The 27674-nt window shown below is 39.8% G+C and overlaps 2 protein-coding genes across 4 annotated transcripts in view; both read left to right on the top strand.

The window, feature by feature from the left end:
- Nucleotides 1-36: 36 nt before the first annotated feature.
- On the top strand, nucleotides 37-21777 carry PSMC6 (proteasome 26S subunit, ATPase 6). 2 transcript variants are annotated; one of them, XM_021941230.2, is made up of 14 exons: nucleotides 37-174; nucleotides 1169-1248; nucleotides 1342-1381; nucleotides 1618-1670; nucleotides 4278-4345; nucleotides 4588-4702; nucleotides 7367-7454; nucleotides 11524-11585; nucleotides 11672-11795; nucleotides 12759-12820; nucleotides 14621-14741; nucleotides 14870-14950; nucleotides 17706-17777; nucleotides 21284-21777. In XM_021941230.2, the coding sequence occupies exons 1-14, from the start codon at nucleotides 48-50 to the stop codon at nucleotides 21400-21402; spliced, it is 1212 nt and encodes a 403-aa protein (XP_021796922.1). In that variant the 5' UTR covers nucleotides 37-47; the 3' UTR covers nucleotides 21403-21777. The 2 variants fall into 2 exon arrangements, with proteins under 2 accessions (XP_021796922.1, XP_031523962.1); XM_031668102.1 differs by lacking the exon at nucleotides 37-174 and adding an exon at nucleotides 207-373.
- Nucleotides 21778-23932: 2155 nt separating this feature from the next.
- The window catches only part of STYX (serine/threonine/tyrosine interacting protein), a 51981-nt gene continuing 48239 nt past the window's right edge, over nucleotides 23933-27674 (top strand). The window contains exon 1 of one of the 2 annotated variants that reach the window (XM_021941231.2): nucleotides 23933-24305. In XM_021941231.2, the coding sequence (XP_021796923.1) occupies nucleotides 24249-24305 (57 nt within the window). In that variant the 5' untranslated portion in view covers nucleotides 23933-24248. The remainder of the gene's footprint in view (nucleotides 24306-27674) is intronic. The other variant, XM_003901801.5, reaches the window with a different exon arrangement.

The following is a 27674-nucleotide window of genomic DNA, read 5'->3' as shown; positions in this document are numbered from 1 at the left end:
GGCCGGGTTTCGTCCCTCGCCCCGCCCCTTCCCCCGCCCGGACGGCCATGGCCATTCCCGGCATCCCCTATGAGAGACGGCTTCTCATCATGGCGGACCCTAGAGATAAGGCGCTTCAGGACTACCGCAAGAAGCTGCTTGAGCACAAGGAGATCGACGGCCGTCTTAAGGAGTGTGAGTGCACCTTTCTTTCCATGTAATCAAGTGCCTCGATTCGCTTCTGCCTCTGACAAAGTAGAAGCCTTTGGCCGAGCCCAGCAACCGAGCCTTAGAGATGACCAGGCCTCGGTGAGGGACAAGGCGCTTTGTCATCCGGCCCTGAGCTTGTGGAGCAGCACTCCTTCGCGTGTAGAAAAGGACCAGTTCAGCCCAGGTGACAGAACGGCCTTGAGGTGGAAATGAAAAAGAAGTAGAGGAGGAGCGGGGAAGTGGGCCGAGGATGTTTCCCAGGTTAGGGTGCAAGGAGGGTAGTGCTGGTGGAGTCCCGGGACTTGAAGAGGGAAAGGCGCTCGAGTCAAGCAAGCTCAAACAAGAGATGAGACTCAGGGAGTCGCTTGTTCTTGGAGTCGAAAGACGGCCGCGGAGCTTTAGAGAGAAGTGTTCCAGTTGTCATAATAACCCATATCGTCTTTTGTCGTGTTTCGTGTTGTACTGTATCAGGCATACAAATTTCCCTTACCTCCTGAGTGCTTAACTTTTTTTTCATTTTCATTGAAATGCATGAGTGGTTTAATTAAATGAAGGAGGACCATAATTAAATGATTCTGTGGAGAACTGCATTTGTTGACTTTATTTAGGGTAGAATATCAGAGAATAATCCAAGTGGGTAGGTGAAGAGGTGAGGAAGGGTCTGATTATCATTCGGATTTGTAGTCGCAAATCCTAAGTGTCAGGGTGTCAATATCTGTTAAGAATATAACTTAAGATGTGCTTAAACAAGTATTGCCGATCAAGAAAATAAAAATATGGTGCTTTCTCTGTAACATTTTGTTGTTATACATGCCACCTACTCATTACAAACAGCATTATGTCTTGTATGGTTTGAAATAGTGGATGGGAAACTTAGGTAAAGTGAAATAGACTTACGTAAACAGTAAAGTGAGAAGTAGCCACTTAAACACACTAAGATTACTGTTCAATTGTAAATGTTCAAATTGTATTATTTCAGTAAGGGAACAATTAAAAGAACTTACCAAGCAGTACGAAAAGTCTGAGAATGATCTGAAGGCCCTACAAAGTGTCGGGCAGGTAGGTAATGGAGTTTGGGGAATAGGGGTCATGGTAATTTGCTTTTTTATTTAGCTGTTGCCAAAAAGTAATGCTTTTTATTTTCTTCCTTAGATTGTGGGTGAAGTGCTTAAACAGTTAACTGAAGAAAAATGTGAGTGAATTAACTCATTAATTAGTAAAGAAATAGCCCACCTCTCTCTAACTTTTGAAATGCTTACTATTTTAATGACAATAATGCAGAGAGATAGTATTTTTGCATAGACTTAAGTTTTCCTTCAACTAATGTCTTCTTGGAGGACAGAAATACAACTAAACCCTCTATCAATGTGGATATGTATTTTTTTACTTTCTATTTTTCAATTAGTTCTTTTATGTTTTTTCTTCTAGTCATTGTTAAAGCTACCAATGGACCAAGATATGTTGTGGGTTGTCGTCGACAGGTAATACTTTATATTTGTATAGGGCCTGATGATTGACAAAAGTAGTTTCATGTAAGTTATTGTCTCTAATTCTTGAGGCAAGCAGGTTGGGCATTTATTCCCATAACTCACAAGGATGATTTGTTCAGACATAGCTAGTTATTAACAAAGCCTAAATTCAAACCATGGGCTTTGACTCCTAGCATTCCGTACTTGCTACTGTATTACATTGTCTCAGTGAGATCTATTAATAGCCACTTAGAAATAAAAGTATTTTAGAACTGGAAAATAGACATTTTAATGTCATTTTTAAAGAGGACTTACAAGTGTTAGATACCATCCGCTACCTGTGTTTATATTTAGACATTCAGAACTGTTACTTATGGACTGTACCATGGCCTAGATTAATTTTGTATAAGGTCATTTGGATTAGGGTAGGGCAAGTTGAAATAATTCTCAATTTTATTTTATAGTTATCAACGATGCCAACAAATGACCTCAAGTCATTCAGTAGTGTCTGAAATCAATTTATGTACTATTCTTTAGAAAGTGCCCTTAGATAGAGAATTCTTTTAAATTCATTGGAAGAGCTTTCTCTGTTTTATTGTCATTTCAGGTTCAGGTTTTAAAACGTTCACAGAACATGGCTGTAAAAGATAATTTAATCCAGAAACTAAATCTCATATTAGGATTTTGCCTAGTATATAAGTGGTTGACATTTTCTAAGTCAAAATATTAGATACCTAAACTGACGAGGGGTTTTTATGTCCCTTTCAGGGCTCTGTGGATGCCAAAAGTTGGCATTTCTAAGATATTTCAGGTTGCATGAGGGCAAGACTGTATTTGAAAACTAGAAACATTAGAAAAGCCAAAGTATATGTAAGTTGAGTATCCCTTATCCAAAATACTTGAGCCAGAAATATGCTTTTGATTTTGGCTTTTTTTTTTTCTTCAGATTTTAGAATATTTACATTATACTCATAGAGCATCCCTAATTAAAAAAATCAAAAATTCGACATGCTCCGATGAGCATTTTGTTTGAGCATCATGTCAGCATTCAAAAAATTTCACATGTGGAGCATTTTGGATTTTCAGATTAAGAATACTCAGTCTGTATTCCCTATAGATGTAAACATTGAAATAGCTTCATATTGATCTGTCCTCTTCTTTTTTCAAGTAACCTCACTTCTTAGCCGTTTTTCTTTCTTTAATTGTTATATTAATCCTAGTGTTTTGCCTGTCTTCCTAAATTTGAGCTCTCTGTAAAATCCTGTGACAAGTGGTAATTTATATGGTTCTGAAATTGTATTGGCACGCAATTTTTTAAACTATTAAAAGGTAACTTGGCCAGGCGCGATGGCTCACGCCTGTAATCCCAGCACTTTGGGACGCTGAGGTGGGTGAATCACGAGGTCAGGAGATTGAGACCATCCTGGATAACACGATGAAACCCCGTCTCTACTAAAAAACACACAAAAAAATTAGCCAGGCGTGGTGGTGGGCACCCGTGGTCCCAGCTACTCGGGAGGCTGAGGCAGGAGAATAACTTGAACCTGGGAGGCAGAGCTGGCAGTGATCCTAGATCACGCACCCCACTGCACTCCAGCCTGGGAAACAGTGAGACTCCGTCTCAAAAAAAGAAGAAAAAAAAAGTAACTTGGGCCGGATGGGGTGACTCATGCCTGTAATCCCAGCACTTTGAGAGGCCAAAGTGGGCAGATCATGAGGTCAGGAGTTCAAGACCAGCCTAACCAACATGGTTCAACCCTGTCTTTACTAAAAATACAAAAAAAAATTAACCAGGCGTGGTGGCGTACATCTGTAATCCCAGCTACTCAGGAGGCTGAGGCAGGAGAATTGTCTAAACCCAGGAGGCAGAAGTTGCAGTGAACCAAGATGGCACCACTGCACTCCAGCCTGGGTGACAGAGACTCCATCTCAAAAAAAAAAAAAAAAAAAAAAAACAAGAGGAACTTCATCTTTGAAAAGTAGCAATATCCTGAGTGTGAGATGGATCTATTAAATTCTATCTGATTTTAGCCAGATATGCCAAGAAGTTATTTAGTATGGTTGAACCTAATGTGTAATGTGCTCAGCATGTGCCTGTCATGTAGCAAAGGCATGAATGATGGTTGCTGGGTTTTGGGACTTTCATTTTAAAGCATTTTAATAAAAATCTCTAAGGGGAAACTGCATTTTTCCCTATTCTCATGAACATTTAACACACATTCTTCCCAGAAGCTGTACATTTCAAAATAAATCTGATGAGCACACCTTTAAAATGCTTCCCTTTCCTCTCCCTAGAATATTCACTAAGGGATTTTTCTATAAATGCTTTGGTAGCAATTCCCAAAGTCACTGTACCGTTGCCACCTCAAGCTTTGCATAGTAGTCATTTCACATTTTACACTGAGATTACACAAAGGGGCATTCTTTTAAGGGGCAGGCAGAAATCACTTTAAATTACTTATTTTATACGCCATTTTGTTAGCATGGAGTTTATAATCTGATATTTGTGTTCTCTCTGAAGGGTAAAAATGAGTATTTGACTTCTAAATATTAAACTCTCGGTAGAGTGTTATTCCTTTCTTAAGTGTTTATGTAATATCTTTTGTTTTACAAAACTAGCTTGACAAAAGTAAGCTGAAGCCAGGAACAAGAGTTGCTTTGGATATGACTACACTAACTATCATGAGGTGGGTTTCTTATTCTATTGAGTTTACCTTTTATTTTTCACAAAGGGTGGTTTTTATCTGAGATACATGCTTCTTGAGATCACTGAATATTTTGGCACTTTTTACCTTTTACTAGTTTCTAATTAAGCACATCTTTTTGAGATCAGCTGCAGGTGTTTGCATGAGCAAGTTATCTGTATGCTATCTGTAGGCTGAGAGAAAATATATATTCCAAAATAAAAATACTTACCTTTTCATTCTAGATATTTGCCAAGAGAAGTGGATCCATTGGTTTATAACATGTCTCATGAGGACCCTGGGAATGTTTCTTATTCTGAGATTGGAGGGCTATCAGAACAGATCCGGGAATTAAGAGAGGTTGGTACCGTGTGCTTTGTTCTCTGAGCTTAGGTAATAAATACTAGTAGTTTTAGGATTCTTCACAGGAGAAACAGGATGAAAAAGTACTTTTTGTCTAAATTATCTAAATGGTAGTTAAGAATATTATGCATTTACTATTCTTGCTAAGAAGAATAACACTGAATTTCTAGCTGTGAAAATTACTGGTTTTTTTATTTGGAGATAAATTGGTTTTAGAAAAATCCTGCTCTTTTTGTGGCAAAGGAACGGAGAAAAAGCTAAGAATAATTGATGTAATCTGATGTCCTGTGGTTTTGATTATCATAATAAGTTACTTGGGATAATGTGTGCAATGAGTTTTTTCCATAACCTCATTAATACTAGCTTCCCACGCTTACTGAAGGGTAGGGTACCTATTCCTTAAATATTTTATTTTGTTAAAGCTGTTTGCTGCCATTCAAGAAAACCACTGGCTTTAGAATTGTCTTAAATCTTTTAAACTTTTAGGTGAAGAATCAAATCAGGATTGCCTTACTTCATAGCACAGACAGCTTCTTAACTGTTATCTGTAAAGCAAATTACATTGTCCTATGGATTTCATCCTAAATTAGGCTGTGAATATTTAGGAGTTAATGGGAGTAATTGGAATGTCTTACACAATCTGATTTAAACCTTAAGCCAGTTTTCATACTTCAGTACATTAATTTTTTTTGGAACACTTATTAAAAATACAGATTACTAGGCCCTCTGAGTGGTTTTGATGGACTAGATTGGGAGCAGGCACAGAAATTAGCATTCCAGGTGATTATGAAACCAAATTTTTCTTTGACAATACTTGAAGAAGCACTGGTCTAAGTGTAAAAAAAAAAAAAAAAGGCAGTTCTCACCTGTATTTAATGAAAGGACAACAAAGGAAGAACAAGTGCTTCATAGAACGGTGAAAGCTTACTTTCAACAGCGATTTGCTGCATTAGCCATAGGAGCAGAAAGAATCCCATGTGTACATGCGGTATCCTTTACTGTCTGCAGATACTTTGCACTTTAGAGTATTGATTTCTCTCACTTCTGGCTTTTCCCGGTCACACTTTATGCACATATGGACACAACTTTTTTTTTTTCTTTTGAGACAGGGTCTGTTTCTTTTGCCCATGCTAGAATGCAATGGTGCAATCTCAGCTCACTACAACCTCTACTTCCCAGGCTGAAGTCATCTTCTCACCTCACCCTCCCAAGTAGCTCAAGGCATGCATCACCACACTTGACTAATTTTTTTATTTTTGTAGAGATGGGTTTTCACTATGTTGTCCAGGCTGTTCTCGAACTCCTGAACTCAAGTCATCCTCCAGCCTTGGCCTCCCAAAGTGTTGGGATTTACAGGCGTGAGCCACCACACCTAGCCCAACACAACTATTCGATAGAAATTTCTCTCTCAGTTGGTTGTGGTGGCTCAGGCCTATAATCCCAGCACTTTGGGAGGCCAAGGTGGGTGGATCATCTGAGGTCAGGAGTTCAAGACAAGCCTGCCAATAAGGTGAAACCCCATCTCTTCTAAAAATATAAAAATTAGGCCGGGCGCGGTGGCTCAAGCCTGTAATCCCAGCACTTTGGGAGGCCGAGACGGGCGGATCACGAGGTCAGGAGATCGAGACCATCCTGACTAACACGGTGAAACCCCATCTCTACTAAAAAATACAAAAAAACTAGCCGGGCGTGGTGGCGGGCGCCTGTAGTCCCAGCTACTCGGGAGGCTGAGGCAGGAGAATGGCGTCAACCCGGGAGGCGGAGCTTGCAGTGAGCTGAGATCCGGCCACTGCACTCCAGCCTGAACGGCAGAGCGAGACTCCGTCTCAAAAAAAAAATATAAAAATTAGCCAGGTGTGGTGGTAGGTACCTGTAGTCCCAGCTACTCAGGAGGCTGAGACAGGAGAATCTCTTGTACCTGGGAGGCAGAGGTTGCAATGAGCAAAGATCGCACCATTGCACTCCAGCCTGGGCAATAGAGTCCGTCTCAAAAAAAAAAAAAAAAAAAAAAGGAATTTCTCTCTCAAGTTACTGGTACTACAAGTAATTTAAATTGGACTTTCAGATCCTCAATATTTCTAGTCTCCACTTTTCTTCCTTGAATCAATCTTGAGAGCAGAACATACTGTTCTTTTAAAGCTGCTGTGGCAAAACGCCAACAGATAAAAATTTTATATACCTTTTCTCTTGGTATGTTATCAAATCCATCCCCCATTTTAGAATTATTTTGTGTTGTATTTTCAAATGCAAACTAGTATAGATCTTTTGAGTTGTGTTTTTTGTTTATCTGTTCTTTTGACTTAACTGATTTTTTTGTAGTCTAATTTTTAATTGAGGTATAATTTACATTTAAAAAATGTAGATTCTTAAGTGTACATTTCAAATATGTTTGGACAAGTAATATATCTGCATAACCATCACCCCAATCAAGTGTGTGGTTTATTTAAAAAAACACTATTTAAATTTTTTTAGATTTAAGAGATCTTAAATCTACCTAAAGCAAAACCTCTTAATATAAATGGTTTTACCTAGCATGGAAGTCTAGGTCTATTATGAATTATGATGTGTACACCTAATTAAGGTAATATTTGACTTAAAGTATTTGAAAGTACATTAAAAATCTTGACTAACTTTTTAAGAAACATTTAACTTCCTTTCTAGGTGATAGAATTACCTCTTACAAACCCAGAGTTATTTCAGCGTGTAGGAATAATACCTCCAAAAGGCTGTTTGTTATATGGACCACCAGGTTGGTATTGAATTATTTCTACTCCACCAATAAGATAAATGAATTAAGGAATAAAAAAAATGAAAATTGTTTTTATTTTTATTTTCTTTTTGAGACAGGGTCTCTCTATTGCCCAGGCTTTAGTGCAGTGGCACAATCTTGGCTAACTGCAACCTCTGCCTTCCGGGCTCAAGTGATTCTCCCACCTCAGTCTCCCGAGTAGCTGAGACTGCAGGCATGCATCACCATGCCTGGTTAATTTTTGTATGTTTTGCAGAGAAGCGATTTTGCCATGTTGCTCGGGCTGTCTCAAACTCCTGGACTCAAGCGATCTGCCCACCTTGGCCTCCCAAAATGTTGGGATTACAGGCATGAACCACTGTGCGTGGCCATAAGATGGAAATTTGATGTGGGTAGTTCCAACTTTTACTCTGTTCAGAGTGAGAATGAGAGAATATTTATCTCTACTGTTCTTTCAGGCATGCTTAGTGCATTTGTGCCTCACAGTATATTTATCTTAACAGGCCATGTGATTCTAGTTTAATAGTCTTCAAATTGTGGTTCACAGATCTAGAGGTGCTTTCATGGAATCTGTAAGGTCAAAACTACTCTACAATACTAAAATGTTAAGCCAAGCGCGGTGGCTCATACCTATAATCCCTGCACTTTGGGAGGCCGAGGTGGGCGTATCACCGGAAGTCAGGAGTTTGAGACCAGCCTGGCCAACCAACATGATGAAACCCTGTCTCTACTAAAAATACAAAAATTAGCCAGGCGTGGTGGCGCACACCTGTAATCCCAGTTACTTAGGAAGCTGAGGCAGGAGAATTGCTTGAACCTGGGAGGCAGAGGTTGCAGTGAGCCGAGATCTCGCTCCAGCCTGGCTGGACTTCTCAAAAAAAAAAAAAAAAATTTTTTTATATAAGGGAAATGTACCAATAGCCTACTGCTTGACATACATAGCCCCACAATGACACAAAACAAAAAACTAAAATGTTGTTTGGCTCTTCCACTGTGCTGACATTTGTGCTGATGGTGTTAAGAGCAACATGGTTAAAATTAAATTACTTGCACTGTAGCGTGAATCAGCGTTAGTGGCATGAAACAGTACTAGTTAGTAACCATTGTGTTCTTTACTGCCACATACTTGCTGTGTAAAAAAAAAGTCAGTTTCACTTTAAAGTCCTTGGTGAAACAGTAAAAATTATTAATTTTATTAAATCTTCATCTTTGGGTAATATTTTGTGTTCTTTGTGATGAAATGGAAAATACATATAAAGTATTTCTGCTGCATATTGAATAAGATAGTTGTCTTTAAGAAAAGCACTTGTGCAGTTATTTAAGTTGCCAGTTGAATTCGTTGCTTTTTATACAATAGTGTTTTTGCTTGAATGGACCATTTACAAACATACTGTGGTTATCAGACTGGTTACTGGTTATTAGTTATTGATTACTCAAGACTGGTTTTTGGTTATTTGGCTCACATTTTTCCCAAAGCGAACAAATTGAGCCTGTCATGTTAAACAACTGACACCATCTGTTGCCAGTGATAAAATTTGAATTGTCAGGTGAAAATTAGAATTTTTAAAAACATATATCTGGCACTATGTGGTTGACAGCTTTTTCTTTTTTTTCTTTTCTTTTTCCTTTTTTTATTTTTTTAGATAAGGTCTTACTCTGTTGCACAGGCTGGAGTGCAGTGGCGTGATCATCTTGGCTCACTGCAACTTCTACCTCTTGGGCTCAGGTGATTCTCCCACCTCAGCCTCCGGAGTAGCTGGGACTACAGGTGTGTGCCACTATGCCAGGCTAATTTTTAGTGTTTTTAGTAGAGGCAGGGTTTTGCCATGTTGCCCAGGCTAGTCTTGAATTCCTGGGCTCAAGCAACCCAACCACCTCAGCCTCCCAAAGTGCTGGGATTATAGACATGAGCCACATTGCTCAGCCACGGCAGCCTTGTAATATATTAATACTTAAAGACTTTTCTGATCGGATAAGTCGTGAGAATAACAAAAATTTTTTATATTGTGTAATGAAAAATGTCAACATTTGGAAGATTTCCATAACTCAACCAGTACTTTCCAAATAATCAATACTTGATGTTAAAATATTCATAAGTAAAAGATCCAGTGTGCAGGATAGACCAACGTATTTTAATGTAACAGCAGTTTCTGTCATAGTCCATGTTGTAAGTAGATAACTATTATAAAAAAGACAAAAGATAACAAGTGTTTGCAGCATGTGGAGAAAAAAGAAAGAACCCTTGTACACTCTTGGTGGGAATGTAAATTAGCACAGCCATTTTTGAAAACATGGAGGTTCCTCAAAAAACTAAAAATAGAATTACCGTATGATTCAGCAATCCCACTTCTGGGTTTATATCTAAAGGAATTGAAATCAGTGTGTCAGAGATAGCTGCCCTCCCATGATTATTTCACAATAGCCAAGATACAGAAATGGCCTAAAAATTGCCCATCAATGGATGAATGGATAAAGAAAATGTGGTGGCCAGGTGTGGTGGCTCATGCCTGTAATCCCAGTACTTTGGGAGGCTGAGGCAGGTGGATCACCTGAGGTCAGGAGTTTGAGACCAGCCTGACCAACATGGAGAAACCCCGTCTCTGCTGAAAATACAAAATTAGCTGGGTGTGGTAGTTCATGCCTGTAATCCCAGCTACTCGGGAGGCAGAGGCAGGAGAATCACTTCAACCTGCGAGGTGGAGGTTGCGGCGAGCCAAGGTCGCACCATTGCACTCCAGCCTGGGCAACAAGAGTGAAACTCTGTCTCAAAAAAAAAAGAAAAAGAAATGTAAATATACACACTGGAATACTATTCAGCCTTTAAAAAGGAAACCCTGTCATTTGTGACAATATGGATGAATCTAGAGGATGTTATACTAAGTGAAATAAGCCAGACACAGAAAGACAGTTACCACATAATCTCATTTTCGTGTGTTAAAAATTGAACTCATAGAAACCAAGAGTAGAATGGTCATTACTACAAGTTGTGGTGGTGTATGGGGATGGGGAGATGTTCAACAAAGGATATAAAGTTCGCTTAGACAGGAGGAATAAGTTCTAGGTGATTTATTGCATAGCATGGTGACTATAATAATGTATTAGCTATTTCAAAATTGCTAAAAGTAGATTTTAAATGTTCTAACCACAAAGTAATGATAAGCATGTGAGGTGATGGATATGTAGATTCGCCTGATTTAATCATTCTTCAATATATACATATATCATAATTTAACCCATAAATATACAATTTATTTGTCAATTTAAAATTGATTTTAAAAAATTATATTTTGATTAAAATTTTAATGTTGAGAGCAAAAGTACTTTGGAATTTTTTTTTATTTGAGACCGGGTCTTACTCTGTCACCCAGGCTGGCGTGCAGTGGCAAGATTATTGGCTCACTGCAACCTCCGCCTCCCAGATTCAAGCGATTCTCCTGCCTCAGCCTCCCCAGTAGGTGGGACTACAGGCACGTGCCACCACACCCGGCTAATTTTTTGCATTTTTAGTAGAGATGGGGTTTCACTGTGTTTCAATCTCCTGACCTCGTGGTCCACCCACCTCAGCTTCCCAAAGTGCTGGGATTATAGGCGTGAGCCACCACACCGGGCCAAGTACTTTGGAATTTTAAATGAAAATTCTATTTAAGATTTAGCTTTCATTTTGGAAAATTTACTTGCCAAACGATTATATTCTTAAAAGGATTTTAAACGTTTGTTTCACATAGGCCGGGTGCGGTGGCCTCTGTCTGTAAGCCCAGCACTTTGGGAGGCCGAGGTGGCAGTATCACTTGAGCCCAGGAGTTCAAGACCAGCCTGGGCAACACAGAGAGACCCCGTCTCTGAAAAACAAACAGACAAACAAAAAACTTAGCTGTGCGTGATGGCACGTGCCTGTGATCCCAGCTACTTGGGAGGCTGAGGTGGGAAAATCGCTTGGGCCTGGCAGGTCACGGTTGCAGTGAGCTGTGATCTCGCCACACTCCAGCCTAGGTGACAGAGTGATTGCCTGTCTCAAAACAAATTTTTTCTACCTTACCATCTAATTAAGACTTCTTTTTGTCATTCTTAGGTACGGGAAAAACACTCTTGGCACGAGCCGTTGCTAGCCAGCTGGACTGCAATTTCTTAAAGGTAAAGGGAAGATTATTTTGTACTTATTGAAATTTAATTTTACTTGAATTGTCTTATATTTACCTTCCTGTTTTTCCTTTAATCAGGTTGTATCTAGTTCTATTGTAGACAAGTACATTGGTGAAAGTGCTCGTTTGATCAGAGAAATGTTTAATTATGCCAGAGACCATCAACCATGCATTATTTTTATGGATGAAATAGATGCTATTGGTAAGAATAACACCCTTGTTGAAAGTTTTAGGACTTTTTTTTAAATGTAAAAGAACAGCCGCGCACGGTGGCTCACGCCTGTAATCCCAACACTTTGGGAGGCGGAGGTGGGCGGATCACGAGGTCAGGAGATTGAGACCATCCTGGCTAACACGGTGAAACCCCGTCTCTACTAAAAATACAAAAAATTAGCTGGGCGTGGTGGTGTGCACCTGTGGTCCCAGATACTCGGAGGCTGAGGCAGGAGAATGGCGTGAACCCGGGAGGCGGAGCTTGCAGTGAGCCAAGATCGCACCACTGCACTCCAGCCTGGGTGACAAAGTGAGACTCCGTCTCAAAAAATAAATAAATAAATAAATGAATAAAAAATAAATAAATGTAAAAGAACCTTTTTCCCCCCCTCTTAATCTGTAATTGTGACTTGTATGAAGTAGATACCACAATGAATTAGATGTTACTTTAACCAGTTTTAATAACCTTTCATGGCCGGGTGTGGTGGCTCACGCCTGTAATCCCAGCACTTTGGGAGGCCTAGGTGGGCAGATCACGAGGTCAGGAGATTGAGACCATCCTGGCCAACATGGTGAAACCCTGTCTCTACTAAAAATACAAAAATTAGCTGGATGTGGTGGCATGTACCTGTAATCCCAGCTACCGAGGAGGCTGAGGCACGAGAATCACTTGAATCCAGGAGATATAGGTTGCAGTGAGCTGAGATCACACCACTGCACTGCAGTCTGGCGACAGAGCAAGACTCCATCTCAATAAATAAATAAATAAACCTTTCACTTTAACAAAATGAGAAATGTTACACCAAAATCAAGTCTAACTTTGTCAGCATAATTCTTACTCTTTAGTTTTCATCTTAATGTTTTAAGCACAGACTGTTATGTTCTGTTTTCTTAAATGATGGTTACAGAGGAAAAGAGTAATGCATATAAATTTCCAACTCTACTATTTTAGGTGGTCGTCGGTTTTCTGAGGGTACTTCAGCTGACAGAGAGATTCAGAGAACGTTAATGGAGGTAATATTTAGTAAAGGGGGTTTATAAAGAAACCAATGTTTATTAAATGAAGAACTGAACATTGCATATTTGATAGTCAAAATATATAGAACATTTTAAATGAAATATAAAATTTGAAAATATTGTCAGGAACGAACATGTTTCTCTATCACAAACTCTAAGAAAATGACTACTAGAAAATAAGGCTATCTGCCAAATTCCATTTGGTATATACCTGTACTATTCTGTGTGTTTTGAGCAGATCAGTCATTCATATATTTAAATTGATTCTTATGAATGTGATCTTGTGGTAGTTTTATGAAGACATTTTATGTAATGGTCATATTAAGACCGTTGGCAATAAATGAGCTATAATTATGTATGCAGCTGCTCTAAAAATTATTTTTTCTCTCACTTTATTGCTGAGACTGAGGCAATTAAAATAGTTTTGATAATTGAAGAGGATAGTTGACACAATGAAAGAATGCACATAAAGCTTTCCCCCAGTTTTACCTTTCCCCACTCCAAATTCTGTGAAAGTGATGGCAAGAGTCCAAATATATTTGCCACTTCAAATAGAAACTAGGTAGCATGGGAAATGCAGTGTCAAATTCTTTCTTCTTAGGAGTATTTGAAAAATCTCTTTTCATAAATTTTACAGATCTGCTCAGAAGATACATAGTATTTGGAAATTATAAAATATCTTAGAAACCTTAAATTGAGATATTTTTAAATGACACAAATGCTAATTTTATTCAAGTAACTAAACATATCATCAACTAACACATTGTCAGACTAGCTATATTTTAGTTTGTTAAATGCAGTAAGGTTTTTCATTTATTCAAGAAAACTTTAGAAATTGAGACAATATTTTTTATGTCTTTCAATATTTCTGTGTACAGAATTATTTGAAAAAATAGACCAGACATGGTAACTTCTGCCTGTAATCCCAGCACTTTGGGAGGCCCAGATGGGCAGATCATGAGGTCTGGGCATCAGGACCAGCCTGGCCAATGTAGTGTCTCTACTAAAGATACAAAAATTAGCTGGGCGTGGTGGCACGTGCCTGTAATCCCAGTTATTCAGGAGGCTGAGGCAGGAGAATTGCTTGAACAAAGAGGCAGAGGTTGCAGTGAGCTGAGATCACCCCATTGCATTCCAGCCTGGGCAACAGAGCAAGAGTCTGTCTCAAAAAAAAAAAAACAAAAAACAAAAAAAAAACAGTCCCTCAGCTACTCAGGAGGTTGAGGTGGGAGGACTGGTTGAGCCCAGGAGGCAGAGGTTGCAGTGAGCAATGATCAGGCCACTATACTCCAGCCTGGGTGACAGAGTGAAACTCTGTCTCAAAAAAAAAAAAATTATGGGTTTACTATCAAATTTGTAGAAAAATCTTTGTATCCAGTTATCCTAATATAAATGTTGTATCTGACATATCATAAGCACTTTGTATATTGGATTTTATTATTAGCTTTTATTTTTAAAAAAATTGATAAAATTTTGGACATTGGAAATTAGATCCACATAGTTTAATTTCATAATTCTTGACATGATGGAAGCCTTCAGATTTATTAAAACTACCTGGTAGCTATAGAAAGATATATAGCTATTAAAAGGCACATAATCTAGCTTAGAACTTTGAGGCTAGAAAGTATATCCCTTTATATAATAGAGAGAAAATTAGAATTCTATCAAATGACCATTCTGAAGATAGAACATATCTATCAGTAGACAATACATTTCATGGCATTAGATACATAAAAGGTGCATGCTATTTTTTTAATGGTTAGAATGTTTGTAAAATCTGATTCTTAATATTCTTAGTTACTGAATCAAATGGATGGATTTGATACTCTGCATAGAGTTAAAATGATCATGGCTACAAACAGACCAGATACACTGGATCCTGCTTTGCTGCGTCCAGGAAGATTAGATAGAAAAATACGTGAGTTAAGGTTCTTCACCTACTACCCATTTCCCTTTGTGCCCATTTGTTTTTCCGTGCTTCACTTCACCTTCCACTGTATTTTATAAAAGATAAAACTGGACTATAAAATAATTTTTTATTTTCAGATATTGATTTGCCAAATGAACAAGCAAGGTTAGACATACTGAAAATCCACGCAGGTCCCATTACAAAGCATGGTGAAATAGGTAAGGAAGTCATCTATTTTATATGTATTTACATTTGGTAAATGAAGAAAAATACTGTTAGAAATTACTGATAGTTTCCTAAATCTGGTTTTAAATTCAGCAAATAGTTATTGAGCATCTACTATATGCTAGGAACCATTGTAAGTGTTTTGTAAGGGCTGACGATATATCAAGGAACAAAACAGACAAATTTCTGCCATTAGATAACTTACATTCTTGTTAGGAAAAAACAGATAAAGTTAGTAAAACAAAGGATAATAGATGATGATAAGTGCTATGGAGAAAAATAAAGCAAGAAAGTGGGGGGTGGGCATGGTGGCTCACTCCTGTAATCCTAATGCTTTGGGAGGCCAAGGCAGAAGGATCACTTGAGGCCAGGAGTTTGAAGCTGCAGGGAGCTATGATCATGTGACTGCACTCCAGTTTGGCAAGACCCTGTTTCAGGGGAAAAAAAAAAGAAAAGGGGGATAGGAAATTAGGGAAGTGCCAGGAGCAGGCATGAGGATATACATTTTTAAACGACAGGGAGGATTAGCATAGGGAAGGACTGACCAAGAAGGTAATTTTTTAGAGATAGGGTCTCACTCTTGCCCAGGCTGGAGTGCAGTGGTGTGATCCCAGCTCACTGCAACTTCTGCCTCCCAAGCTCAAATGATCCTCACACCTCACCCTCCTGATTAGCTGGGACTGCAGGCACACACCACCAACCCTGGCTTGTTTTTTTGTAGGGAAGGGGTTTCAACATGTTGCCCAGGCTGATCTTGAACTACTGGGCTCAAGCAATCTGCCCACCTCGGCCACCCAAAGTTCTGGGATAACAGGCATGTGCGTCTGTACCCGGCCTGGTTTTTTTGGTTTGGTTTTTTTGTTGTTGTTGTTTTGTTTTAAATTTATTCCTGTTAAATGCTGACAATAGGTCAGATAAAGAGTTCTCAGAGTAGACCTTTGGATTTAACTATGTGGAGGTAATTGATAATCTTGTCAAAAGTAGCTTCTTGGGAGTGGTGGAGGTGAAAGCCTATTTCAGATGGGTTTCAGAGAGATTGAGAAGAGAGGCATTGAGTTTAGACATTTCTTTTTTAAGAGTTCCACAGAGGGGACAGAAGAAGTAGAAGGGGAATGCTGATGAGGATTTGGCAGAGTTTTCTTTAAGATGGAAGAGTTTACAACCCCCTCTTTTTTTTTTTTTTTTTTTTAATAATGCTGCTGGGAATGACCTAGGAGAAAGAGAAATTGGCAATGTTCTTTCCTTGAAGACGGATTGGCCCTATGTATATGTGTACTTTTATGAGACTGGAGGAAAGGCAGAGTACATAGATGCTTATGAGGACAGGTTCTTAGTGCAGGAACTTGTAGAAGTGTTTTTTTCTGAATGCTTCTGTTTTCTCAGTGAAGTAGAATGCACATTCAGAATGAAGATAGGGAAGTATTAGAGATTTGAGGACAGAGGAGAAGGTATAAAGTCATTACCTATGGAAGTGAGGGATTGGACTAGGGTACAGGCCAGTAAAACATGGCTTGTGAGCCAAATTCTGCCTGCCCTGTGTTTTTGGAAACAAAGTTTTGTTGTAACCCGAGCATGCTCATTTATCTGTTGTCTATGGCTGCTTTCCTACTAGAATAGCTGAGTTGAATAGTTAACAACAGAAACCATATGGGCTGCAAAGCATACAGTATTTACTCTCTGGCCCTTTACATAAAAAGTTTGCTGACCTCCAGACTAGGGAAATCTAGTATAATTTCCAGGCAGCCTTAAAAACTCTTTAGAAGTTAATGGTCTGAAATAATGACAAATAGCTGATTGTTGCCTTTCACTATCTTCATTGCTCCTGTTAGAGAGTTTTTAACTGGAAAGATTGAACTGAACAAAGGATGTCAATGAATAGGTTTCTTCCACGAATACTGAACTCTTGCTAGATGCCAGATATTGTGCTAGCCTTGGGAATTCTTGCTCTCAGGAAGCTTACAATGAACTTAAACCTGATTAAAGACAATTCATGAATATCTGTATGATTTCAAATAGAGAACGACATGCCCTATATTGCCTGACCAAAGAGTGCATCATCAAAGTTATTCAAACTGTAGTAGCCTGTGCTGTCTTATTTCTCTTACTATTCTGTATCAGATCCATTGCTGCTACCCTAATCCTATAGCTCTTCGATTCATGTCTGTTATGTGGGTGGGTGGAGAACTCACTTTATTACTGCTACCATAGATCTGATACTTCACCACTTGAATCTTGCACAGAAACCAGAGAAGCTAGCTAATGCCTGCAGTAGCATTCAAAAATTCCATGTGATACAATTATGTCTGATTACTTTTCAGTTTTGCTATACTTTATATTTGGCTTGTATGATTGAACAAAATAAATTCCATTGTTATAATTGGTTTTGAGTGTTATAGGTTTATTCAAATTAAAGATTTGGTTACAGTTTTGATAAGAGTCATAGCTTAACAGGTATCTGGAGTTCACATGTGCATAGCTATTTCACTGTATAAAAATAGGTTAAGGTATTTTGAGATTTTGGTGATATTTCCTGTTTTTAAAGTTTCAGGGGTGTGTCTAATTCTGCTTGGTACTGGTTTATTTAACAGAAGTCTTAGTTTTTGGATATTAATATTGTGGAATGTTAACAGAGGTGATGTCTAGCTGTTCAAACTCAAAGTAAGCTCTTCAGTTTAAATTTTCGATGTGGGCATAAATCAAGTAAAGGTCTAATTTTTAAAACTAATTTCCAGTATTTTTTCTAAACAGATTATGAAGCAATTGTGAAGCTTTCAGATGGCTTTAATGGAGCAGACCTGAGAAATGTTTGTACTGAAGCAGGTAAGGGTTTAAAGTACAGTTTTACTATTGATTTTTATTTTTAAAATTTGCTGAAATTGTTTTGAGTTTGTCCAAAAGCAGAGCCTACACTTTGCAAGGATTTCGGTTCATGCTGTTCTTTTAGGAATTGATTCCAGGAAATAGGAGAAACAGGGTAAGCGAGATGGAAAGAGGGAAAGCTAATATGAGGGTGCACCATTGAGGTAGGTGCTGTAGGAAAGGGAGGTTAGATCTCAGAGAAACGTACAGAATGCCTACTAGGATCACCCAGCTGAAAGTTGGGAGACTAGAACATTGATTTACCAGTACTCATCCCCCATTGGATGAGATTTGCCCTTGGTAGTGTTAACTCCTTTGCACTTCCACATGCCTTAGGGCAGAATGTGAAAGGAGAGGCATGTAATAGAACACTGGCCCCCTGAAGTAAGTCTGAGGCTCTACAGAATTGCCTACTACACCTGTGGCTGAAATTAGAATGGGCAAGCACCAGAGGTATCTGCTGCAAAATGGATCATGTATGTTGTCTGGTACTAGTCTATGAGCAGTGTTTTGAAAGATTGATTTGAGCAGTGTTTTGAAAGATTGATTTATGAATTATGTGATCATGCCATTTGTATAAAATGTAGTATTTAAATATAATTCTCTGTGGGTTGTGTGATACTTTTTTTTTTTCACTTCTACATTGTATGTAAAAATTGTGTGATGCTATTTTTATTTCCAGTACCAAGTAGCTTTCATCCCTACCTAGAATCATTTAGTTTTTGTCTTCCATACAGAATCTTTAAATAGAAAAAATAAACTTCTACAGTATAGTTACTGACTTTATAGGTTATAGATTTTCTTAAGTATTAGAATATGTGATTTCCTCTTGCTTTTCATATCATGTTTACCCTTAGTAAATTCAACACAGTGTTTAAAGTGGCTGCTCAGGGAGGGCTTCTCAGTACAAGTATCTTCATGGGTATTGGGTATGCTGTGAGTCAGTATCTGCATCAATATGCAGCTCGGATACTTCCGTTCACGTCTAGAAATGCTGTCAATACAAATCAGGGTAAATCATGCTCACAGAGCCTTATCAATAAACTAAACTGTTTAGAGGTAAACCATCATATAGCTTGAACAAGTTAGAGTAATTTATGACATTCCCTTTCCAAAATATAAACCAGACCAAATTATTATCAGAAGATTGTTTTGGTTAGATTGTAATCCAAATGCAAGCTGTGCAGTGAACTTAAAGGCTGTTGCTATCAAATTATATGCTTTTTTCCCCTTACATATTCTTACAAATTTACCTTTAGTTATTGCAAATGAGCTATAACTTCTGTGTGGATTAAAATTTTAGTTTTTTAAACTAGGTGGGATATTCACATCTGGAAGCATACTGAAATTCTTACTTTCTTTTTAGACTTCAAGCCTTTTTTGTTAACATTTTTCTGTAAGTTAAAATACGCTTGATTCAACTATAGTTGCCCTTCCTGTTCAGGTCCTGACATTTTCTTTTTTTGGATTAGAATATATCTCTGTTTTATTTTTTCTTTTGAGATGGAGTCTCACTCTGGCCCAGGCTAGAGTGCAGTGGCATGATCACTGCTCCCTGTAGCCCAGACCTGATCATTTCTCCTTTATCTCCCAGTAGCTGGGACTACAGGCATGCACCACCACACCCAGCTAATTTTTGTATTTTTTTGTAGAGACAGATTTCACCATGTTGCCCAGGCTGGTCTCAAATTCCTGGGCTCGAGTAATCCACCCACCTGGGCCTCCCAAAGTGCTGGGATTACAGGTGCAAGCTACCAAGCCTGGCCAGGCATCTCTTGTGCAGATTTACTCATTCACTAAAGAGATTTGGAAAACAGCCATGTGTGCAGGGTTTACAAAAATAACTTACCTAGTTTCACTGTAGCTTTCTAAACAAGTTTTGAAACTTTATTTTTTTAAAAATCAGTCATTTCCATTCACCTGGTTTCTAGGACAACATAGATTGTTTCCTTATGTAGACATCTAGAAAGGAAAGAAGATAGGAAATAATCCTTGAAATCTTCTATTTTAACTCCCTTATTTTATGTAAGTGAAAATTCGATGCAGGCAGATCCTCAATGGAAATACAGAATTCATTTAATTAGTAAACAGCAATAACCTTATCTGCTTTAGTTTATCATGAGTTAGGATTATCTCAAAATCTGGGACCCATATCCATGACACAACTAATGTTTAATAAACTACATACAAGGAAACTTTCACCTCTTTGTCAAATAGTATTTGAGAAGGTACTTGTCAAAAAGTTGAAGGAAAAAATTGAGTTGTGATACTCAAATATGAATCAAATAAAAATACCAATTTGTACATAAATTAGGTAAATTTTAACACATGAATAATGACTCTGAATTTTGCTAGAACCCACTGTTGGCTTTCTGTGTGATTCCCTATTCTCAAAGTTTTTGATTATTAACAAAGAATGGCTATCAAACTTACTCAAGATTTTTTTTTCCCCATAAATGTGTGCCTTCTAGCAAATTGCTTCCTGTCAAGTTAAATTATGCTTAAAATGTGTACGTGTTGTTGGTAGTTTTGATTTGTTTCGATTATTTATGCTTGTTTTTAGTAGGACCTACAGTCAGATACAGGGACCATTTGAGCCTGATTTTATTTTATTTTTTTGAGATGGAGCCTCACTCTGTCACCCAGACTGGATTGCAGTGGCATGATCTTGGCTCACTGCAACCTCTGCCCCTGGGTTCAAGCAATTCTCCTGCCTCAGCCTCCCGAGTAGCTAGGGTTACAGACGCCCACCACTACGCCTGGCTAATTTTTGTGTTTGAGACGGGGTTTTACCATGTTGGCTAGGCTGGTCTCAAACTCCTGACCCCAAGTGATCTGTCCACCTTGGCTTCCCAAAGTGTTGGGATTACAGTTGTGAGCCACCGTGCCCAGCCTTGAACTGGATGTTAAATATTCATATAATTGTCTCACCTGTTTTTGTTTTAGAAAATAATCACACCACCACTATGGATTTTTTTGTTTTTTTTTGTTTTTGAGATGGAGTCTTGTTCTGTTGCCAGGCTGGAGTGCAGTGCGGCGATCTCGGCTCACGGCAACCTTCGCCTCCTGGGTTCAAGCCATTCTCCTGCCTCAGCCTCTCGAGTAGCTGGGACTACAGGCGTGCGCCACAATGCCCAGCTAATTTTTTTTTTTCTTTTTTTTCTTTTTTTTCTTTTTTTAGTAGAGATGGGGTTTCACTATGTTGACCAGGATGGTCTTAATCTTTTGACCTTGTGCTCTGCCCACCTTGGCCTCCCAAAGTGTTGGGATTACAGGTGTGAGCCACTGCACCCAGCCTGTGGATTTTAATTGAGAAAAGATGGTGGTTTTTAGCAAATTGGAACTACTGGCTTAGAAGTAATAAATCTAAACTTCACATTTATTCCATAGAATTACATTGTTTTTCTTGTAATGAGCATATAATTCATATGTGATATATAGCAGTCATGTGGTTTTATTCTCCACAGGTATGTTCGCAATTCGTGCTGATCATGATTTTGTAGTACAAGAAGACTTCATGAAAGCAGTCAGAAAAGTGGCTGATTCTAAGAAGCTGGAGTCTAAATTGGACTACAAACCTGTGTAATTTACTGTAAGATTTTTGATGGCTGCATGACAGATATGGCTTAATATAAAAATAAAGTTAAAGAAAATAATGTATGTATTGGCAATGATGTCATTAAAAGTATATGAATAAAAATATGAGTAACATCATAAAAATTAGTAATTCAACTTTTAAGATACAGAAGAAATTTGTATGTTTGTTAAAGCTGCATTTATTGCAGCAAGTTACAAAAGGAAGAGTGTTGAAGCTTTTCATATTTGCTGTGTGAGCATTTTGTAAAACATTGAAAGTTGTTTGAGATAGTGGTATAAGAAAGCATTTCTTATGACTTATTTTGTATCATTTGTTTTCCTCATCTAAAAAGTTGAATAAAATCTGTTTGATTTAGTTCTCCTACGTATATATTCTTGTCTTTTCTAAGAGTACATTTACTATGGTCCTTTAGGTTCTTTAGCAAGTAAACTATTTGATAACCCAGACGGATTGTGGATTTTTGAATATTATTTAAAAATACTACCCATACTTGGTGTTCATAAGATCATCTTCTTAAATAAAACATGGATGTGTGGGTATGTCTATACTCCTCCTTCCAGATAGTATTTACCTATTCTTCATTTACTGTGATTAAGCTCATTGTTGATTAATTGAAAATATACATGCACATCCATAACTTTTTAAAGAGTATGATTCAATGGAATATTTGCTAATATGTGACTTAGTTTTCTTGGTTTATGTAAGATGATAGGTCCCTGTTGAGGATGTGAAGGTCTGGACTCTCTTCCAGGAAATATTATAACATACACACAATTTTGCATATACTGTACTTTCAGGAAATGTATTGTTTCCCAGGCTCATCCAAGGACTCTTTAGGTATCTATGGATACCTGGCTAAGAGTGTATGATGTAGGGGATGTAGGAGTGTCAGAAATGTTCAAAACAAGATTTCTGTTACCTATACATGATTCTTTCTCGTATCATCTGGCAATAAAACTATAACAGTACACAAAGGAATCATTAGGCATAAATAGTTATTAAAGATGCTGGTGAAAAGAAAAGACAACTTCAGTTTCATAAACACTAAAGAACCAAAAATACATGACCTAGCTAATTACACAATAATTCTTCAAATTAAAAACTTCCTAGCAGGATATTATGTGCCTTTTTTTAATTTTAAAAGACAAAGAACAGTTAAAATAGTGATAGAGAAAATGGAGTGCTCAAGTTAGCCATCTAATACTCAAATTATACAGTTCTGTTTCTATGTGTTGGCAGTGCATTTTATGTGACAATATAAAAAGAATGTCGGGGGAGGTTTAAGTCAAATATCTACGTGATCTTTTCACTAATTTGCATTTAGTTAATGAGTGACTTGCCTTTTACCTTTGTGGCGGTGGTTATTTTTAAAGAATCAATTTGGTGTACAAATCCTTTCTTTTCTGTTTTTGAGACAGAGTTTTGCTCTTGTTGTCCAGACTGGAGGGCAATGGCACTATCTCGGCTCACTGCAACCTCTGCATCCCGGGTTTAAGTGGTTCTCCTGCCTCAGCCTTCCAAGTAGCTGGGATTACAGGCATAGGCCACCACACCCAGCTAATTTTTGTATTTTTAGTAGAGACGGGGTTTCTCCATGTTGGTCAGGCTGGTCTCAAACTCCCGACCTCAGGTGATCCGCCCACTTCAGCCTCCCAAAGTGCTGGGATTACAGGCGTGAGCCGCCGTGCCTGGTCCAAATCTTTTCATTGTGGGTTTACAGGCAAATGCCACCACGCCCAGGGAATTTAAAAAAAAAAGTTTTTTGGGGGGGTGTCTTACTATTTTGCCCAGGCTGGCAAACTCCTTTTAAAATATATTAAAATCCATGTGGTTTATTAATTTTATTTCAAAATATAATAATTAGTGGAATAAGCTTTACAGTATTATATACAATTTACTGAGTCAGCTATCAGTTCCTTTTTCTGATTTTTTTCAGTTGTCATTCTTGATGTTTTCTAGGTAATCTAAACGGAGTCGTATTTTCAAGTACTCTTAAAATACTTTTAAGATTGTTAAAGCATTGAGCCGTTTAATTCTTTGCTTAAAGGTGATGGGTGTTTCATTTTCTGTATGGCACTACGTGATTTTAAATCGAACTCTTCATTTGGTTATAAACTCAGCATAGATTGTGCAGAATTTTGAGAGGGGAGAAACTATAGCTTTCCTTTCGGATGCCACTATCTGGTGGGTAGCAGGTTTTGCCTGTCTGTTCTTACGTTAAAGAAGGGCTCTACGTCCTGTCTGGAAAGGGCGGAGCTGGCTCGGACCGCCCCACTGCCTTTCCCAGGACCTTCACTCGTCCTGTCCCACCGCAGCCCCGCCTCCTCCACGCCGGGTGAGCTGTGGCCTAGCAGCAACCGAGGCTCCGCCCCCCCACCCCCCGGCGTCTGCGCTCTAGCGAAGGGGCGGAGCAGGGGTGGTGGCGCGCTGACACCTGGCGGCGGCGGAGGGCGGGCAGAAGGCGAACGTGGGCTGGGATTGGCTGAGGCGGCGCGGGTGGAGGGGGCGGGAGGGAGGCGGCGAGACGGTTGTCGGGCTGGTGCCCGTGCTGGATCCTGGGCGGCCTGAGGGTTGCGGAGACTTTAGGGGAGGGAGACGGCAGCGGCATGGCGGCCGGGTGTAAGACGCCCGACCCTCCTCTTATCCGTCTTCGCCGCCGCCGCCGCTGGAGTCACTGGGACCCTCTAGTCTGCGTGTGTTAGTTTAAGCCCGCCGCCCGCCTGTGAGCCCTCCGCTCCGCCGGCCCTCCTTCCTTCCGCCGCCGCAGCCAGCCCAAGGGTCGGCCGGCTGTGTAACACTCTCCCACCCCACCCACCAGCCCGCGGGCCAGCACCATGGAGGACATGAAGCTGGAGTTCCCTTCCCTTCCACAGTGCAAGGAAGACGCAGAGGTGAGTCGGCCCCGTGGCTGCCATGCACAGGCCTCTCCCTGTGGCTCCGGCCGAGGGGCGATCCCAGTCCCCAACCGTCTTAGCCCCCACCTGCGCGGGCGCCCTGCCTCCTGAGGGCGTCCCGGGACCTCTGAGGCCGAGCAGTCGGCTCCAATCCCGACTGAGTTTCTCGTCCTTTCCAGACCCCGCGGAGGGACAGCGTTTGGTGTACTTACATTTGAGAAGAGGAAAAGCAATCCCTGAGTCCCTAGGCTTGGTTGGCATCCAGGACTGACCTGGAGTAAGGTTCCTCTTTTGTTGTCAAAGTAACTTGAAAGCAAAGTTGGTTTTAATCTCCTTTTGAGGAATGTCTGTGGTGTAAACGATTCACTTGTGGGACACATGGCCCCACATGCGGAGTAGACTCGGCGCCTGAAGTTTGGAAGCGCGCCTTCGAAAAGTTTCCCAAAGTTTTTTATTTTTAGACAAAGCTATGACCCGCACAATAAAGTGTCTCAAAGCTAGCTCATCTGAATCTGATAACTCTTAATCGGAAATCTCGACCTTTGGAGGAAAATTAATATTGAAAGTAAAATTCTATATACCTTTTCTCCTGGTTTCTAATTCGTGGCTATTTTTACTCCACCTTACATCCCTGCCTGCTGTTTCTATTCGGATTTTATTTTTCATCTGTTGCTAGTTTAACGTTTAACGGCATTGCAGACTACTAAATTAGAATTTTCTGGAGGCTAAATTAACAAGACGAAGATACTCAGCTATGCTTTAGTAGGATTAAGAAAGAAAATGTAACATCGCTAGTTAAAAATACCTTTAAAGTAGTTGGGAAAAATAAAGCCCTATTTTTAGGAGACCATTCAGTTTATTCCGAATATTTATTCTATTGAGTATCTTCATTTGAGGTTCTTTTTTTTCTTGAGACGGAGTCTTGCTCTGTCACCAGGCTGGAGTGCTATGTGGTGCGATGTCGGTTCACTGCAACCTCCGCCTTCCGGGTTCAAGCGATTCTCTTGCCTCAGCCTCCCGAGTAGCTGGAACTACAGGCGCGCACCACCACGCCCAGCTAATTTTTGTATTTTTAGGGGAGACGGGTTTCACCATTTTGGCCAGGGCGGTCTCGATCTCTGGACCTTGTGATCCGCCCGCTTCGGTTTCCCAAAGTGCTGGGATTGCAGGTGTGAGCCATCGCGCCCGGCCTAGGTTCACATTTTTGTTTGGAGGGTGCTCTTGTGGTATTGATGCTTGACAATTACATTTGTTTTAAGAGTAGAGACTTTGTGACTGGGTATCACCATTGCAAAATGGAGTGCAGTGGTGCGATCTCAGTTCACTGCAGTCTCGAACTCCCATGCTCAAGCCATCCTTTGACCTCAGCCTCTCGAGTAGCTGGAACCACACCTGGCTTATTTTTATTTTATTTTTTTGTAGCGATAGGGTTTTTCCTTAGGCTGGTCTTGAACTCTTGGCCTCAAGATCCTCCCGCCTTGTCCTCCCAAAGTGTTAGAATTACAGGTGTGAGCCACCGCACCTGGCCCAAAACTATACTCTTTATTTTTTTTTAATTTTTTTAATTTTTTTTCTTTTTTTCAGACAGAGTTTCACTCTTGTTGCCCCAGGCTGGAGTGCAATGGCGCTATCTCGGCCCACCGCAGCCTCCCCCTCGGGTCCTGGTTCAAGCAAGCAATTCTCCTGCCTCAGCCTCCCGAGTAGCTGGGACTACAGGCACCCGCTACCACGCCTGGCTAATTTTTTTTGTATTTTTAGTAGAGACGGGGTTTCGCCGTGTTGGCCAGGATGGTCTCAAACTCCTGACCTTGTGATCCGCCCGCCTTGGCCTCCCAAAGTGCTGGGATTACAGGCGTGAGCCACCGTGCCCGGCCAATTATACTCTTAAATAAGAAAAAAAGAGGTCATATTTAGGCTAGTTATAAAAATGAATTTATACTTAACATGCAATGATGTGAATGAAGAGTATGCTTTTATTTGTTTGTTTATTTATTTATTTATTGAGACGGAGTTTCGCTCTTGTTGCCTAGGCTGGAATGCAGTGGCGCGATTTCCGCTCACTGCAACCTCCGCCTCCCGGGTTCAAAAGATTCTCCTGCCTCAGCTCTCTGAGTAGCTGGGATTACAGGTGCCCGCCACCACGCCTGTTTAATTTTTGTATTTTTAGTAAAGACGAGGTTTCACCATGTTGGCCATACTAGTCTCAAACACCTGACCTCAAGTGATCCGCCTACCTCAGCCTCCCAAAGGGCTGGGATTACAGGCTTGAGCTACCGTGAAGGAGTATACTTTTATATCCTCAAAATGGTACAGTAATTTCAGCACTTAACTGCAAGCAACCTTACAAATAATGTAGAGGAGTCCCACATTCCAGGTGAAGAAATTGTACCTTACTGAAAATAAGTGATGTGCCAAATTAACAACACAATAGCACAAAACACCAGGAGGACCTTGGCCTCCTAATTTATTGTTCTTTTTAATACACTTCAATTCTTCCCTGACCTAATCTTAAAAATTCTAGTTTAAAATTTTCCCAGACTTTGCATTTAATCTGGTACTGTATATATCATTATGTATGTCTTATTCCTGCAAAACTGATAAATTCTTGGTGGGAATATACCTGTCTTTTCTGTGTGGGACTGTTGAAAACATACTCTTTTTCTGTGCTGCCAGATGTGTGGGGATTTTTCCATACCAAGCAGTTTTCCAGCAGGCATGAACTGAATGTCCCATAATTCAATTCTGTCACGTATGTACCTGAAGTTAGTCAGATCCCACAGGTTAATGGCTCAGTCCCACAAGGGTGCCCCCAACCTCAGATGGTAACCACAAGTAGTAGGTTGTCACCTATACACTCCTGACTGACTGGAAATCAGGGTTCCCGTTACTTCCTCCTTGGTTCAGTTAACTTGCTAGAGTGGTTTACAGGACTCAAGGAAGTACATTTACGGGTTTATTATAAAGGATATTACAAAAGATCCAGTGAACAGACAGAAGGAAGAGATGAATAGGGCAAGGTATGGGGGAAGGGGCACAACACCATCCCCAGTATCACCAGTGAAGAGCCGTGATTGCAAGTTGTCCAGGTGCTTGGCGTTTTGAACAAAGAATTGGACAAAACTCCCAGCAAAGCAAAGACAGAATGAAGCAACAAAAGAACAAAAGCAGGGATTTATTGAAAACAAAAGTACACGCCACAGTGTGGCAGCCGCCCTAGCAGCCCCACGCTTTACAGAATGTTCTTGGGTCCAAATACCCCCTAGAAGTTTCCCATTGGCCACTCCAAGCTCACCTCATGTAAATGAAGAGAGCCTGATTGGTTGCCAAACCCCCCACCTCCCGTCAGTCGGCTTGGTTGTGGACAGC

Source organism: Papio anubis, chromosome 7 (assembly GCF_008728515.1).
Source record: "Papio anubis isolate 15944 chromosome 7, Panubis1.0, whole genome shotgun sequence".
Lineage (NCBI taxonomy): Eukaryota > Metazoa > Chordata > Mammalia > Primates > Cercopithecidae > Papio > Papio anubis.
The sequence above is the reverse complement of the archived record's forward strand: the minus strand, read 5'-3'. Positions and strand labels throughout refer to the sequence as shown.